The sequence below is a fragment of the Sinocyclocheilus rhinocerous genome, unplaced genomic scaffold (assembly GCF_001515625.1).
Source record: "Sinocyclocheilus rhinocerous isolate Xijiao unplaced genomic scaffold, SAMN03320098_v1.1 scaffold15, whole genome shotgun sequence".
Lineage (NCBI taxonomy): Eukaryota > Metazoa > Chordata > Actinopteri > Cypriniformes > Cyprinidae > Sinocyclocheilus > Sinocyclocheilus rhinocerous.
This window is the reverse complement of record NW_015631053.1, coordinates 569,794-584,912: the sequence shown is the minus strand read 5'-3', so window position 1 is coordinate 584,912 and position 15,119 is coordinate 569,794. Positions and strand designations below refer to the sequence as shown.

The following is a 15,119-nucleotide window of genomic DNA, read 5'->3' as shown; positions in this document are numbered from 1 at the left end:
GTGGTAAAATCCACTCAGAACACCTTAGCAACCACCCAAAACACCCTATGCTATAGCAACTTTGTAAAATCCACTCAGAACACCTTAGCAACAACCCAAAACACCCTATGCTATAGCGATGTGGTAAAACCCACTCAGAACACCATAGCAACCACCCAAAACACCCTATGCCATAGCGATGTGGTAAAACCCACTCAGAACACCTTAGCAACCACCCAAAACACCCTATGCCATAGCGATGTGGTAAAATCCACTCAGAACACCTTAGCAACCACCCAAAACACCCTATGCCATAGCGATGTGGTAAAATCCACTCAGAACACCTTAGCAACCACCCAAAACACCCTATGCTTTAGCAACGTGGTGAAATGCACTCAGAACACCTTAGCAACCACCCAAAACATCCTGTCTGATCAGGATGTTTTCTGTCTTGTTGATCTGTGAACTTGTCAGCCAATCGGTGCGCGAGACCAAAGCCGCGTCACACCTCCTGCAGACGGTTTGGGCCTATAAGGATCTGCGACACACGCTGTATAAGGCCGGCTGGAACAAAACACACTTCAAGGTAACAGCAGTTAAACACGGGCGGATCGATGCGTGTTTCACAGCCATACTTATTAAATTAATTTAAGAGAGCACTGTGCTGATGATGAATATCGATCGTGTGTTTTAGCCAGCTGTCTCTGGCCTGCCCAAAAAACAGAGGAACGCCAAGCAAAGGAACGATGACATCACACTGCCCTTAATGGAGAAGAGCCAAGGTTACGAATTCCTGCTGCTTGAATGCAGCATATTTATGAGGCTCCAGCATTCATGAGAATGACAGAAGTGCTGTGCCTTCTTTGTTATGCAAGCTTTAGTGTTAGAATTAAGTGTGTGTGTGTGTGTGTGTGTGTGTGTGCGCGTGTATTTAATGCACTAATGCAGTGATGTGTGTGTGTGTGTGTGTGTGTGTATTTAATGCACTAATGCAGTGGTGTGTGTGTGTGTGTGTGTGTGTGTGTATTTACAGTTTTTAAAAATTGCTTGGACACTAACAGTGGTACTTGAGGCCCACTTAGTGAAACCATTCACTCATATACCTAATCTTTAGACCAAGTCTGCAAAACTACAAGCACATTACATGCTTTAAACTCAGTTGATATTGTAAAACAAGCTTTTTGCAAAACTCTAAACACAGTTCTCTGCATTACACATATTATTCGAAACGAACAGCTCTTTTGTTTAATTTGGGAAACACTGCCATTTAAATGCCACACTCATTTACTGATGACCTACACACAGTTATCATGCATGAAAACACTTATACATCATTTGTTCACTTAGTAATCAAAACTCAGTTTTTTTATAAAGAAATTATTTTTACCCCCTTGCATTTCTGTTTTCTGTACATTGTATCTATATTGTATGAAGTGCTCTATCTATCTATCTATCTATCTATCTATCTATCTATCTAAGCTCTTTTGTTTAATTTGGGAAACACTGCCATTTAAATGCCACACTCATTTACTGATGACCTACACACAGTTATCATGCATGAAAACACTTATACATCATTTGTTCACTTAGTAATCAAAACTCAGTTTTTTTATAAAGAAATTATTTTTACCCCCTTGCATTTCTGTTTTCTGTACATTGTATCTATATTGTATAAAGTGCTCTATCTATCTATCTATCTATCTATCTATCTATCTATCTATCCTGAATATGCATACAAGCCAAGCCAGAAAGTCAACTTTATTTCTGAAGTGCTTTATACAATTTAGATTGTTTCACAGCAGCTTCACAATAGTATCAAATTCACATTCTGCTGTAAAGCAGCTCTAACAAGTCAATAGTGTCATTCTACAGCTCAAGTCAGTTCGGTATTGATTCAGTTCAGTTGCATAACTGTAAAAATCATCATACTGCATATACAGTGTACATATATGTGCATATGCATGTACTGTATGTGTGAGTGCTATGACAAACTCCTGCGCTCCACTGCACTCTGAACAAGCAAAAAAAAAACACGAGAGCAGTGTTTTACAATTTTCACATCTGTGTGTAGTTTGGCCTGTATGTGGCTAATCATTTTATGTTTGTGTGTAGAGTTACTACGCAAAAATTAAATTTTTAGAAGAGTCAAAGTAGTTTTGAAAGAAGTGTTTACTTTTGCAAGACGTGTGTGACATTTTGCATGTTGTGTGTGTGTGTTTTGTGGTTTTGTGTGTAGAGTTTTAAGAAATGGAGCCATAGTTTCAAAAACCGTGTGTAAGCATTTTGTACTAATGCAGTGATGTGTGTGTGTGTGTGTGTGTGTGTGTGTATTTAATGCACTGATGCAGTGATGTGTGTGTGTGTGTGTGTGTATTTAATGCACTAATGCAGTGATGTGTGTTGCTGTTTCTGCTGCAGATGGATACTGCACTGTTGATCAGGCAGAGCGAGCAGCAGACGCTCCGTGTCACATGATTGAACGAGAAACTTTTCAGGTCAATGATCATGTTGTGTGCGGTGTCATTTCTGTTCTCCAGAAACTTTTAAACTCTTCATTCATGTCAAATGTATTCATATTGCATCGTTAAAAGCAACATAGGTGCTTTAAAATAACAATCCAAAACCTAAAATGATAAATGAGATCATCATATAACAGATATCATATAAATTGTATACAACTGCTCAAATGCCAAGGAAATGAAATAAGAATTTGATAAAAATAAACATTTGCTGATTTCTACAAATCTGATGAAGAAACAAACTCATCCTAATCTCGGATAGACTGAGAGTGAGAAGATTTTCATGTTTGGGTGATAAATTGTACTGCATAGTACTGCATGACTCTCTGAAGAACTTAAAAATATAAACAAAAATTATAAAACATAATGGACAGAGCTGCTTTAATGGCTTCATGATGCTGAATGTGTTTCAGGGTGTGAATGATAAGAGGCATTTCATCAGGACCAGCAGGCCAGCGGTCGGTTTAGTGGAGCGAACCCCGCAGCCACTGGACTCATGGGTCTGATCCGGCTCACGGTAAACCACACTATCACACTCTCATCACTTCAACTTCTTTTCATCTGTCAGTGAAGCCATGAAGGATAGTTACTAGTTATATCTTTGTATCATCAAACACATATAGAGTTTCATCCAATATTGACTTGAACTCTTTATTTTTACAGGTTGGAGATCCACTTTCAGACCTGCATTTAGACTGACATTATCAGCCTTCGGCACAATTCATCACAGAATCAAACGAGAGAAATACAGCATATCATACCTGTTCATGTCCACATCGAAAGAGAGCTGGAGGAATCGTGTCCGATCCATCTGGAAGTGGAATTTGACTCTTTGCTGCTTTGGCAGTCTTCACTGTTAAACTCAAGATTCATGATGATGTGACGAGTCATTTATTGATTGTTTAACATCTGATCATACATCATATTACGATCTTGTGTTGTTTCTATTGCTTATTTTTTGTTGATGAGTCTCTAAGTTGTATAATAGTGATGCAATCACACAGACAATTTCAGCTCTGTATCTAAAGTTTTATGCATTAAAAAAAAAAAGAATATTAATAGAATATTACAGAAACTGTACTTATTATAGCCTATATCAGAGAATAATATAAAAGATTTTAACGCATACATACGAAATTTCTTTCATAACATCAGTGATTTAATGGCTTGAGAAATAAACATCTCTTCTTGATAAATCTATTTCGTCATGCATCTAACAGAAAACAAGAGAAATAAAAATAAAATGAAACGTATTCTTGCTTCGTGGCAATTAATGTCGCAAGCTGAACGATTCACTCGTCCGGTGTGCATTCGAACGTTCTAAACGATTCGAAAGTAAAGAGTCGATTCAAATGATACGAGTCTGAAGCGTGTTTTGAAATCGCATCGGTTACAGAATCACTGAATCTTCAGATGCTGATTTGCAGAGATGAGTGAAAATCATCGATCACAGACGGAGAAGAACAAAACCACAATCACCACAGGTGTGTGAGACTCAATATTCATATTCACTTTTAATGTGCTTTATATCATTTTAACTTTATATGATCTGTGATCGAATCTCTTTGAAACAAGACGCTGAATCGATCATCAGTTCATGTATATTCAGAGCAGTTTCAGTGTATTTTAAGTTACAGTATATGGTCACTATAGTATACATGAGTAGATTGTGTGAGTGTGTAGTCATAGTTTCTGCTTTTACTACAGTAAATCAGCTGTCATTAGACATCAGACGATTTATTATTTGTATTTTTTTTTTTTTATTACAAATAATTTTTATAAACATTTATTTAAAACAATTCTTAACTGTTGGGGGAGATTCAGGTCAGGATCATTATAGTTAAAACGAATCATTAAATGAATGAATACACACATACTTGAAATAAAATAAGCATGAACTGAAATAAAATATAAAAAAGTACATTATTTTATTTTGATTAGTTGCCAAGGAAGCATATTTCAAATTTTCATTTAGATTAAGTACTGAAATAATTAAAATAAATAATAATAAAAACTTTAAAGACAGATGAAAAACTAATAAAAATGACAAAAACTCACTACAAAAAATACTAAAACTTTAACAAAATTTTAAATAAAAACTGCACTCACTGCAGCCCTACTCTTTTTATTTATTATTTTCACCAGACCATAATAACAAATTCTCAATTGATAATTAATCATTCTTTTTGCGAAAATTATTGTTATTTGTGAACGTAGGCACGTTTTGATTTTACAAAATCAGTTTGGGCGAATGCAACTTATTGATCATGAGCCCAACATTTAGCAAAAATGTTAAACATTCAGTCTACCTGAACGAAGACGTATTTCATTGTAAGTTAATGCTGTTAAATAGAGAGAGAAAAATACATTGAAAAAAAAATAAAAACTAGTGTAGGCTATTCTTAAACTTGGACCTCATTATATTGAAGTACAAATCCAAGCACCAGAAGCAACCTACACTCTAAGTGTTCTTTCATTGAAAAGTATGCATTTTTATTCATTCACAGGTTAAATGGTTGAAATAATATTTTAAGTGCCATTGTTTAAAAAATGCTTTATTGACTGACGCTTCATAGACCTTCAGTTGTTATGCTTTCAAATTCCATGCCATTTGTAATTTCACCTCCTAAATTACTACCCTTGTGAAGTCACAATTCTATAATGGTAAAATTTACTTGCATTTTTTGTATGACATTAATTTTTTTTTAGAATAATTGTACATAAATGGGTTAAGCAAAACAAAAGTGATTATTTCTGAGAACTTTTTAATTGCAGGCAGATATAGGCCTACATTATGGTACAGTACAAATATTTGGATCGTCCATTATTCTGTCCCTTATTTTCTTAAAGAATAAACACTATTTTCTTAAAGAATAAAAGATAAAGAATCACAATTAGCCCTTATTTTCCATTTCTGAAGTTAATTGGCAACCCTAATGATGATGTAATTATCTTTTGACTCCCCTGACGGTGGCACCTTTTAAAAAAAAAAAAAAGCAAAAACAAGAACCTCAGTTGTAGGAGATATGCGAGCGAATAATAGATTTAAAAAAGAAAAAGAAAAAGAAAAAAGTGGGCCGGTCTAATGCATGAAACTCCAGGGCTGAAAATGAGTCCCACTCCGGCCCTGTATGTGACCCTGGAGCACAACACCAGTCATAAGGGTAATTTTTTCTGAAATTGAGATTTATGCATCATCTGAAAGCTGAATAAATAAGCTTTCCATTGATGTATGGTTTGTTAGGATCGGACAATATTTGGCTGAGATACAACTATTTGAAAATCTGGAATCTGAGGGTGCAAAAAAATCAAAATATTGAGAAAATCATCTTTAAAGTTGTTCAAATGAAGTTCTTAGCAATGCATATTACTAATCAAACATTAAGTTTAGATATATTTACGGTAGGAAATGTACAAAATATCTTCATGGAACATGATTTTCTATAAAAATGATTTTTGGCATAAAAGAAAAATGGATAATTTTGACCCATACAATGTATTGTTGGCTATTGCTACAAATATACCCCAGCGACTTAACACTGCTTTTGTGCTGCAGGGACACATATCAATGATTCTTCAATAAGACAGGTACAGGGACTGTTTGTAACTTGTATACAGGTCATTGATATGTGAATGAGTATTGCATTAGAGGTTAAGAGATGTTTCTTTTTGTCCAGCAATGTTGTCCGGTGCTGCAGAAGCTCCATCCTCATCCATGAGCTCCTCTGATGTTCAATCATCAGCTGCTAATGAACCGGAGCAGGAGTCTGCTCCACAAACCCGCCGCCGAAACAAGAGCATCGGCGCGGCCCATCCCGCCATCTACTTAAACACCCGCTCTCACAAACTGCTCAGGAGAGCCATACGCATCTGGAAGATGCCGATTCCCATACTGAGCTTCACGGGATCTTTGAAGCCGAAGCCCAGAAGCTTCCGAGAGCGACTGAAGCGAGTGGAGATGCTTCGTAATCGGTGTGAAGACTCGAATAGTCCGAAGCCGATGACTCGCTCCGTCAGAGACCTGCAGCTGTGCAGCTCCGGGACAGACTCCTCTCCATCACCCTCCAGCACCTCCCTAAAGTCCCACCGCAGCCTCCGCATGCGGCCGGTCCACATGCTCCGCAGCCGCCGATATAGGAAACAGTTACAGCTCTACCGGATGCTGTCCAACAACAGGAGACGCAGACAGAGCGATGAGAAACCGCACAAGCTGGAGGTCAGTGACATGCCCTGGACCACAAAACCAGTCATAAGGGTCAATTTCTTGAAATTGAGATTTATGCATCATCTGAAAGCCGAATAAATAAGCTTTCCATTGATGTATGGTTTGTTAGGATCGGACAATATTTGGCTGAGATACAACTATTTGAAAATCCGGAATCTGAGGGTGCAAAAAAAATCTAAATATTGAGAAAATCATCTTTAAAGTTGTCCAAATGAAGTTCTTAGCAATGCATATTACTAATCAAAAATTAAGTTTTGATATATTTACGGTAGGAAATTTACAAAATATCTTCATGGAACATGATCTTTACTTAATATCCTAATGATTTTTGGCATAAAATGGATAATTTTGATCCATACAATGTATTGTTGGCTATTGCTACAAATATACCTGTGCTGCTTAAGACTGCTTTTGTGCTGCAGTTGCTCGTTCACTTCTAAATGAGTGAATGTCCTTCATTAGTATCTACAGAGCCCTTAAGGAGACGTGATGATGATGGATAAATATGAGATGGGAGGAAAATTGTATTACAATGCTTTTGCATTCACTCTCAAAACTTTTGCGTTATTCTGAGAAACTTTGCACTCATTTGCAAAACTTTTGCATTGCCCAGAAAAACTTTGCTTTAGTTTACAATTTGTGTTCTCTGGTAAAACGTTTGCGTTCCACATAGAAACTTTGCGCAGCGTTTTTGCTTTAGTTTACAATACATTTGCGTTTTCACACAAAACGATTGCGTTCCCCCGAGATACTTTGCGTTTTCTTTTTGTGTCCACTCCTAAAACTATTGCATTCCCTCTAGAAACTTTGTGTTCCTTTGCAAAACTCTCATTTGCAGTAATGTTGCGCTCTCTCACAAAACTTTGGCGTTCCTTCGAGAAACTTTGCTTTAGTTTACAATACACTTGCGTTCTTTCACCAAACTATTGCGTTGCGTTCTCTCACAAAACATTTGCATCCGCTCTTAATACAATTGACTTTGTCCTGAAAAAGCTGCGTTCTCTTACAAAACATTCACATTCGATCCTAAAACATTTGTGTTCCCACAAGAAACGGCGTTCGCTTGCAAAACTATTGCGTTTCCCCAATAAACTTTGCACTCTCTCGCAAAAGTACTGGAATATAGGTTTTTCTACCACCTCATATTATTTCCATCACAAAAATTATGAGAGCAAACACAACGTGTCTCAGGGAGATGGTGAATTTTTGCTTGGCTGAAAAATAAGCGAAAAACACCAAGGTCACTGATGCAACAAAGTGAAGCAACATAAATAGAAAACATAACACTTGAATGGTTTCTAGGTTTAGTTTTCATACCAGAAAATCAAAGCAGATCCACAAGGATAAGGAAAACCACAGACTGTCTCTTTAAGGTAAATGGTCGTAAAAATCCCGAGAGACTGAGCATAAAAGTGGGTCATGAAATGAGAGTGCCCTGAGGGAGCCTGGGAATATGGAGGGTTAAATCTGCAGTAATGAGCAGCTATACATTTTTTTTTTTTTTTTTTTTGCACTGAAATATATATTTTTTACTCGTACCTCTCTCTATTTTTTACTGTGTCCCTTTAAACCCAAAGTATACTTCGGTTATTACGAGTACGCGAGGGTCCGCGTACAGTGCGCGGTACGCAAATTTTGCCACCAGAATAGTATGCGCATGCGCATGTCGTGCATTACATTTTTTTTTTGCACTAATCAGTTGTTCCACAAGGTGGCAGCACTGATCCGGCCCGTTGTTTCACAGTAGAAAACGAAATTAAAGAGACGGAACAACAACAAAATAGCAGAGACTAAAACAACAACAGACAGCTGCATTGACAAGCGCTTGTTATGAGAGAGAAAATAACTTAAGATTAAAAGAGTACAAAGATATGTTTATCGGTCATAACTTCTGGAGAAATATAGTGCAGACACTGGACTAAGATGAAGCTTTCTAGAGCGCTTGTGTCGACTGCCTGCATTCGCGCATGATATCAAATGGAGAATCCTCTGAAAGGCTACTGTACGTGTTCTACTGTACACATACGCTAGCGTACGCATACTTTGGGCTTTAGGGCCTCCGTAAATCTCTGAAGCCATTCGCATTGTTGTTTTGACAGTAAAGTGTCCAAGTTCTTTCAGTGGTCACTGTTCAGTATGTCCTGCTTCGTCAGTGTCTTCAAGTGTTGTTTTCCTCACCGAACATCTCATCCGAATCTGTGTAGATCAGGGCTCATGAATGTGTCAGTCTGCATAATTAACCGTTTCATTACAGGGTCAGTCATCACCTGCGGCGCCCACTCGTGCTAAAGGTCAGTCTTTACCAAATTTGAATATCATTTGAATGTTATTTGAATATATTCATTCTCCAAGTGTGCACAAAGACAAAAGCAATTTGTTGAGGCTTCCAGGAGCTCTGGGGTACATGCATATATATATACAAGACAAGAATAGAAATAAATTATCAGTAATAAAAATAAAAACAAGTAATGCATGCATTTAGGTGGAGTAATCAGAAGGCTTATGTACAGATGCAAATTTGTATAAATGTAAACATATTGGCTTATACATAGTAAGTATCTATTTATTTATATGGCAAAACACCATATAAATATCATTTTAGAATTCATCTTCCATGTTTGCTGAGTTTATGATCTGTAGATATCACCCTTTTAAATTAGTTAAAAATATTATTGTTATTAAAGACAAAACTGGCTAAATATGGCTAAACATGCCCGAAATATAAGCATACGTGAATATTCAAAAGTTTGGTTTCTGAAAGATGTTTTAGTGTTTTTGAAAGAAGCATTTCAAAATGCATTTATTTGATCAAAAATATAGTGAAAATGTGAAATATTTTTAAAATGTCAAATAGCTGTTTTCTATGTGAATGTGTTAAACTGTAATTTATTTCTCTGAATTTTCAGCATCATTACTTCAGTCTTCAGTCTTCAGAAATCATTCTAATATGCTGATTTGCTGCTCAAGAAACATTTCTGATTATTAGCAATGCTGAGAACAGTCGTGCTGCACGATATTTTTGTGGAAACCGTGATGCATTTTATTTTTCAGGATTCACAGATGAACACATAGTTCAAAAGAACAGCATTTATTCGAAATAGAAATCTTTTGTAACATCATAAATGTCACTTTTGATCAATTTAATGCGTATGAATTTCTTTCAATAAAAATCTTACTGACCCCAAACGTCGGTAAAGATGAAAGACGACTTCTGAATCGGCATCCTCACACATGTGATCTGATCTCACAGGCTGCTCTGAGATTCAGGATGATCACCGAGATTCGTCGTCTATCCAGAGTCCTCCAGTGATCCCGGCGCCGCCGAGAAAAACCAGTCGCCGCTTGTGGCGCCGACAACTGGACAGCAGCAGTTCAGAAAACAGCCCGATGACCGCTAATCCAGTTAACAGACAGCGACCTGGGACAACAGACAAACCGAGTCACAACAGAAGGATTTCGTTTTCTTTGGCTGAGTTCGATTTCCCTGATATTAATTCTAGTGCAATCAAAGAAGCTTCTGCACCTGCACACAGAACCATTAACGGCCACGATTCATCTGATCTCAAACCGGACGTCCAAACCAATGAGGAATCAACAACTCACACTGAAACGAACGCAGATGAACATGAACAACATCTGCATGAAAAGCCTGACGCAACAACACCGGACTCTGAAGCATCTTTGGTTTCACGGCTGAAGATCTTTAAAGAAGAACTCAAACACTGTGAAGATGCCACTGAGATGAAACAGGAGCCAGTTCAGTTCAAGAATCCTTCATCCATCAGAAGCACACAGTCTAATGCAGACGCTCTTCAGAAACCAGACACGCCCAGACCGAAGTCAAGTGTGAAATGGAAGAACGTTATGATGCAGAGAGCGCTGTGCTCTTTTACCTTCCCGTATGAGAATCAGGATCCAACACACGAATCCTGGTGCAGCTTTACGCTGGCGGACGATTCAACACACGCAGGCCGAAGAGCTGACGTGACGCCTGAATGTCCTGAGAAACCAGCTGAAGATAACCTCAAGAACGGAGCTGCGAGAGATGCTTTCATACCACAGTAAAGCAACAGCTGAGGTACTTTAATGACTGATTCTTTCAATGGCTAAAGTCAGGATATTCTATATTATATTCATTGCGTTATTAAAGGAATAGTTCACCCAAACAAGAAAACGTGCTCATGCAAGATCAGGATGAGTTTGTTTCTTCACCAGGTTTGTAGAAATGTAGCATTGCATCAGTGTCTCAGCAATGGATGCTCTGCAGTGAATGGGTGCCGTCAGAATGAGAGTCCAAACAGCTGATAAAAACATCACAATAATCCACAGCACTCCAGTCCATCAGTTAACATCTGGAGAACACAAAAGCTGAAACTAATCCAGCATTAAGACGCTTCTAACTTTAAACCGTTGCCTCACCAAACAGAAATGTTTTAAGAACATTTTACTAACATTCTTATTAAGTTAAGTTAAAATGAATGTTCTCTGAACATTAAAAATGCTTCTACAAACCTGATGAAGACACAAACTCATCCTGATCTCAGATGATCTGAGGGTGAGTGCATTTTCAGTACATTTTCATTTTTAGTTTAACTATTCCTTTAAGGGCATGTGAATATGTGTCTTGTGTACATGTTCTTTAGTCTGGACAAGAAAGTGTTCTTTGAATATTTTCTCATTTCTGCAGATGTTTTGCCTTTATGTTTCCAAAATTAAGATGTTCATGTCCATTTCTAATCTGTTCCTCCTACAGTCTTCCTGCTGTCAGATGCTGCTGAATCCAGTGAATTAAAATAAAGACGAGAAGCATCACAAGGGCTGAATGTTGGATATAAGGACCAAAATTTATATGCTTTATATGATGTTGTTTTATATTAGTCCTACTGTGAACTGACATTTTTTTTAGCATTGACATCTGTGAGAATGAATTTTTAAACATTTTTTATGTAATTGTAATGAATGACCACATGATGGCAGTGTTACACAGTCACAAATTTTCACTGATGTGACAATAAATATGAGCATCATTCACATTTGTTGCACCAGTTTAACTTTAATATCATATATTAATCATCTAAATAAATATTTGAATGACAAAATCTTTATATATATATATACTTTAAATAAATTATATTAAATTACATTGTATCACAACATAATATATTATGTTACAAATATTTGTTTACTTCACTGCAGGACAACAACGGTTGTTTTATTTATCGTGAATTATTTGAAAGTGTTTTACTTTGTTTTTCATGCATCTGCATCTTACCTATAATCAATGTGTTAATTAATTAATAATTAATTTAGATTTTAATATGGCAACATTGAGTAAAAACGGAGTACTAGAGACCAAACAAATGAAGTGAAGCTGTTAATCAGGGTTTCAGGACACTGAGCAGTTTCTTCTTCATGAATTATCCATGATGCACTGCAGAAACAATCTTTGTTTTCCAGCCTAGTCATCACAGGATAGTTTCTGCATCCTCTTACGAGTGAAAATACATGTTAACACATTTGGACAAACACTGGGATGCTGATTTGTTTGATGTTTATCAAGTGAAGCACGTTTTGGTTGCTAAGTAACTCGAACGGCTAAAAAATGGTATAGGAATAATGACTTAACAGATGCATGAACCACTTTGATTTATTTGCAGAGAATTGTGGGTTAGGTGGATATTAAGAGTTTAAATAGAGCCGACAAACAGTTTGTAATGATTGTGCCTAGTGCATCGTTTCACTGGAAGAGGAAAGGCTATTTTAGCTCACAAACAACCCTAGTGGCCTGTGTTTGTTGTGTTTGTTGGAATGTGGGCAGCATTTCTGATGCCTGCGTGAGACTTTCTGAGCTTCATTAAACTGTCAATTTAACCTCTGCAAACCGCCTCATGATCAATTATAGTGCCATGCTTCTTCTCAAAACTACTTGACTCACCTTCAGAAGGGTTTCTCACGCTCTCTTCAGCCCTGTGTTTAGATCTGATCTTTATTTGTGAAAGGAGTTTGAAGCAACAGGTTATTTAAAAGAAGAAGAAGAAGAGACAGAGTGTGAGCTGGTCTAACAATCTCGTTTTTGGACTTTTGCACCTGAGACTGAGACATAGACAGCCAATAAACTAGTTTTGGCTCGGTTTTGTTCGGTTGGTTGGTGTAGGTGAGCAAATAGTTTATAAAAGGCATGAAAATCAGCTGAAAATGTCCTCACCCTCAGACCATCTGAGATGTAGATGAGTTTGTTTCTTCATCAGATTTGTAGAAATGCAGCATTGCATCAGTGTCTCACTGCAAGTGAATGGGTGCCGTCAGAATGAGAGTCCAAACAGCTGATAAAAACATCACAATAATCCACGAGTAATCCACAGTGCTGTGGATTACTTGTGGATTATTGTGATGTTTTTATCAGCTGTTTGGACTCTCATTCTGACGGCACCCATTCACTTGCATTGAGACACTGATGTAATGCTACATTTCTACAAACCTGACGAAGAAACGAAATTTTTCGTTTTTGGGTTATGTAATTAAATCAGCATTAGAAATGAAATGTCTCTGTATTTATTATAATGTCATTGCATGAGCGTTAAAAGTACTTGAGAGATTCAACAGGAGAGAATAATTACTTTTTAAAATGTATTACATTATCGAGAGCTGATATTAAAAACTAACATATGGGAGGTGGGAAATATGAGTCTAAATGTTGATTTAAAATGCTCATATCTCTTGCTTTCTTGCTGAGATTAACAGACTGTTGTAAAATTTGAGCTCTGTGTACAAACGTCTCTCCTGCTGTTTTTAAACCCTTTCGGGATCTGAGCTGAACCTGCATCAAAATGTCAGCGAGCACAGCTGGGGAATAAAAGCTGAACATTTGTTGAGAGATAAGAAGAATAAAGTCTTTAAAACTGGCAGCAACCCAAACCGTTTACAAGAACATTTTCATATTGTTTAATGGCACAGCAATAGCTCTTGCAGTTATGAATATGTTAAACATTGTATACTGCTGAATTTTTTTAATAAACATATCAGCATGATGCATGATGAGACACAGAACTAGCATTGTAATGCTGGGAATATCTTACTTGAAATGCTCTACTGATGGAAGAAAACAGCATGTTTCTACATGTACATTTCTTTTTGATGTTCATATTTCACCTCTAGCATAAATTCTTTATGCAAAACAACCCCAAAATGATAAAATAAAGAAATAAATAAAAAAGCTGGCATGGATGCATGCTATGCTCGGTTTTCCAAAATTACTTGCCACTCAGCATTTTCACCGGCCATAATTTTGTTGCTGGGAAATTATTTTTTATATGATTAAAGTTCACGACTGCATGCTAAAATTGACTTAAATTGGTTTCCAGGTCATTTTTGCCTATAAAAATGCATTCTTTTTACTAACCTTATTAAATGTATGCATAATTTTACTAATAATTACAGTTAATATAATGAGTCACTATAGGACTGTTACCAATTAAATGAAATCAGAATCAACAAAACAGATCTTTCCACTGCAGAAGCAGCTGAAGTGGCATTTAGATGCATTTTTACACAGACAAATGTAATGAAGCTCACATGGAGCATGCCATGAATGCATTTATAGGCTGCAAAATTACAACTGCATAAATAATGTTATGATTTAAATTACAATTTTAAATATACAAATATGAAATATTTTAAATATAAAAGTAAACCGCCAGCAGGTGGCAGCAAGTGACTGTCTTATTGAGTGAGTCATTGAGTCATTCATTCAAACGATTCGTTCAGACGGCTGATTCATTCAAGAACGAACCAAGTGCCTGTCTTTATAATTGGGTTACTGAATCATTGATTCGTTCGATACACTGAATCGTTTAGTAACGAATCACCGAGTGTGTTGCTCAGACATGCGCGACTAATGCTACAATTAACAATTTTCGTTAAATCGTGCACAAATCGGCCAAGTACACAGCCATCTGATAGCCTATATAAGCCTTTCTTAGATTTCAGTGTTTAGTTAATGTATTACACTGAGAAATTAGTCTCCCACACAGTAATGTAACTCTAGTACGGTATGTCGACCTAATTATGAATATGTGTGAGTCAGTTATAGCTCCACAAATTGAATATGCGCTCTAATTATATTGGTTTTAGCATTCATAATAAACGCCTTACTTAATGTAAGTGTTTAGAGTCATTTCTGTGGCAGTGATTATTAATCAGCAGGTATAGCCTAATCATCATTACACTAGATTAATTGCAGCACGTTAAAGAACAAACGGTCGTGAGTGACGTGTGAACGTGATTCATTTCAGGGAGTCGGTTCATTTGAGTGGTTCATTTAAATGATTCGATTTGTTCAGGTCAGCAATCAGAAATGTCCTCTTACCAGTTACAATACAAGTTTTTGTTTGAATAAT

At 36.7% G+C, this 15,119-nt stretch overlaps 2 protein-coding genes across 2 annotated transcripts in view; both read left to right on the top strand.

Moving 5' to 3' along the window:
- Positions 1 to 3,520, top strand: part of arvcfa (ARVCF delta catenin family member a) — a 36,046-nt gene extending 32,526 nt beyond the window's left edge. Inside the window, exons 12-16 of the mRNA XM_016554075.1 lie at positions 454 to 565; positions 674 to 761; positions 2,398 to 2,474; positions 2,912 to 3,015; positions 3,162 to 3,520. Coding sequence (XP_016409561.1) covers positions 454 to 565; positions 674 to 761; positions 2,398 to 2,474; positions 2,912 to 3,004 — 370 coding nt within the window. The 3' untranslated portion in view covers positions 3,005 to 3,015; positions 3,162 to 3,520. The remainder of the gene's footprint in view (positions 1 to 453; positions 566 to 673; positions 762 to 2,397; positions 2,475 to 2,911; positions 3,016 to 3,161) is intronic.
- Positions 3,521 to 6,656: 3,136 nt separating this feature from the next.
- LOC107741375 (uncharacterized) lies at positions 6,657 to 11,557 on the top strand. Its single transcript, XM_016554082.1, has 4 exons — positions 6,657 to 6,714; positions 8,978 to 9,014; positions 9,974 to 10,801; positions 11,477 to 11,557. The coding sequence occupies exons 1-3, from the start codon at positions 6,658 to 6,660 to the stop codon at positions 10,786 to 10,788; spliced, it is 909 nt and encodes a 302-aa protein (XP_016409568.1). The 5' UTR covers position 6,657; the 3' UTR covers positions 10,789 to 10,801; positions 11,477 to 11,557.
- The last annotated feature ends 3,562 nt before the right edge of the window (positions 11,558 to 15,119 follow it).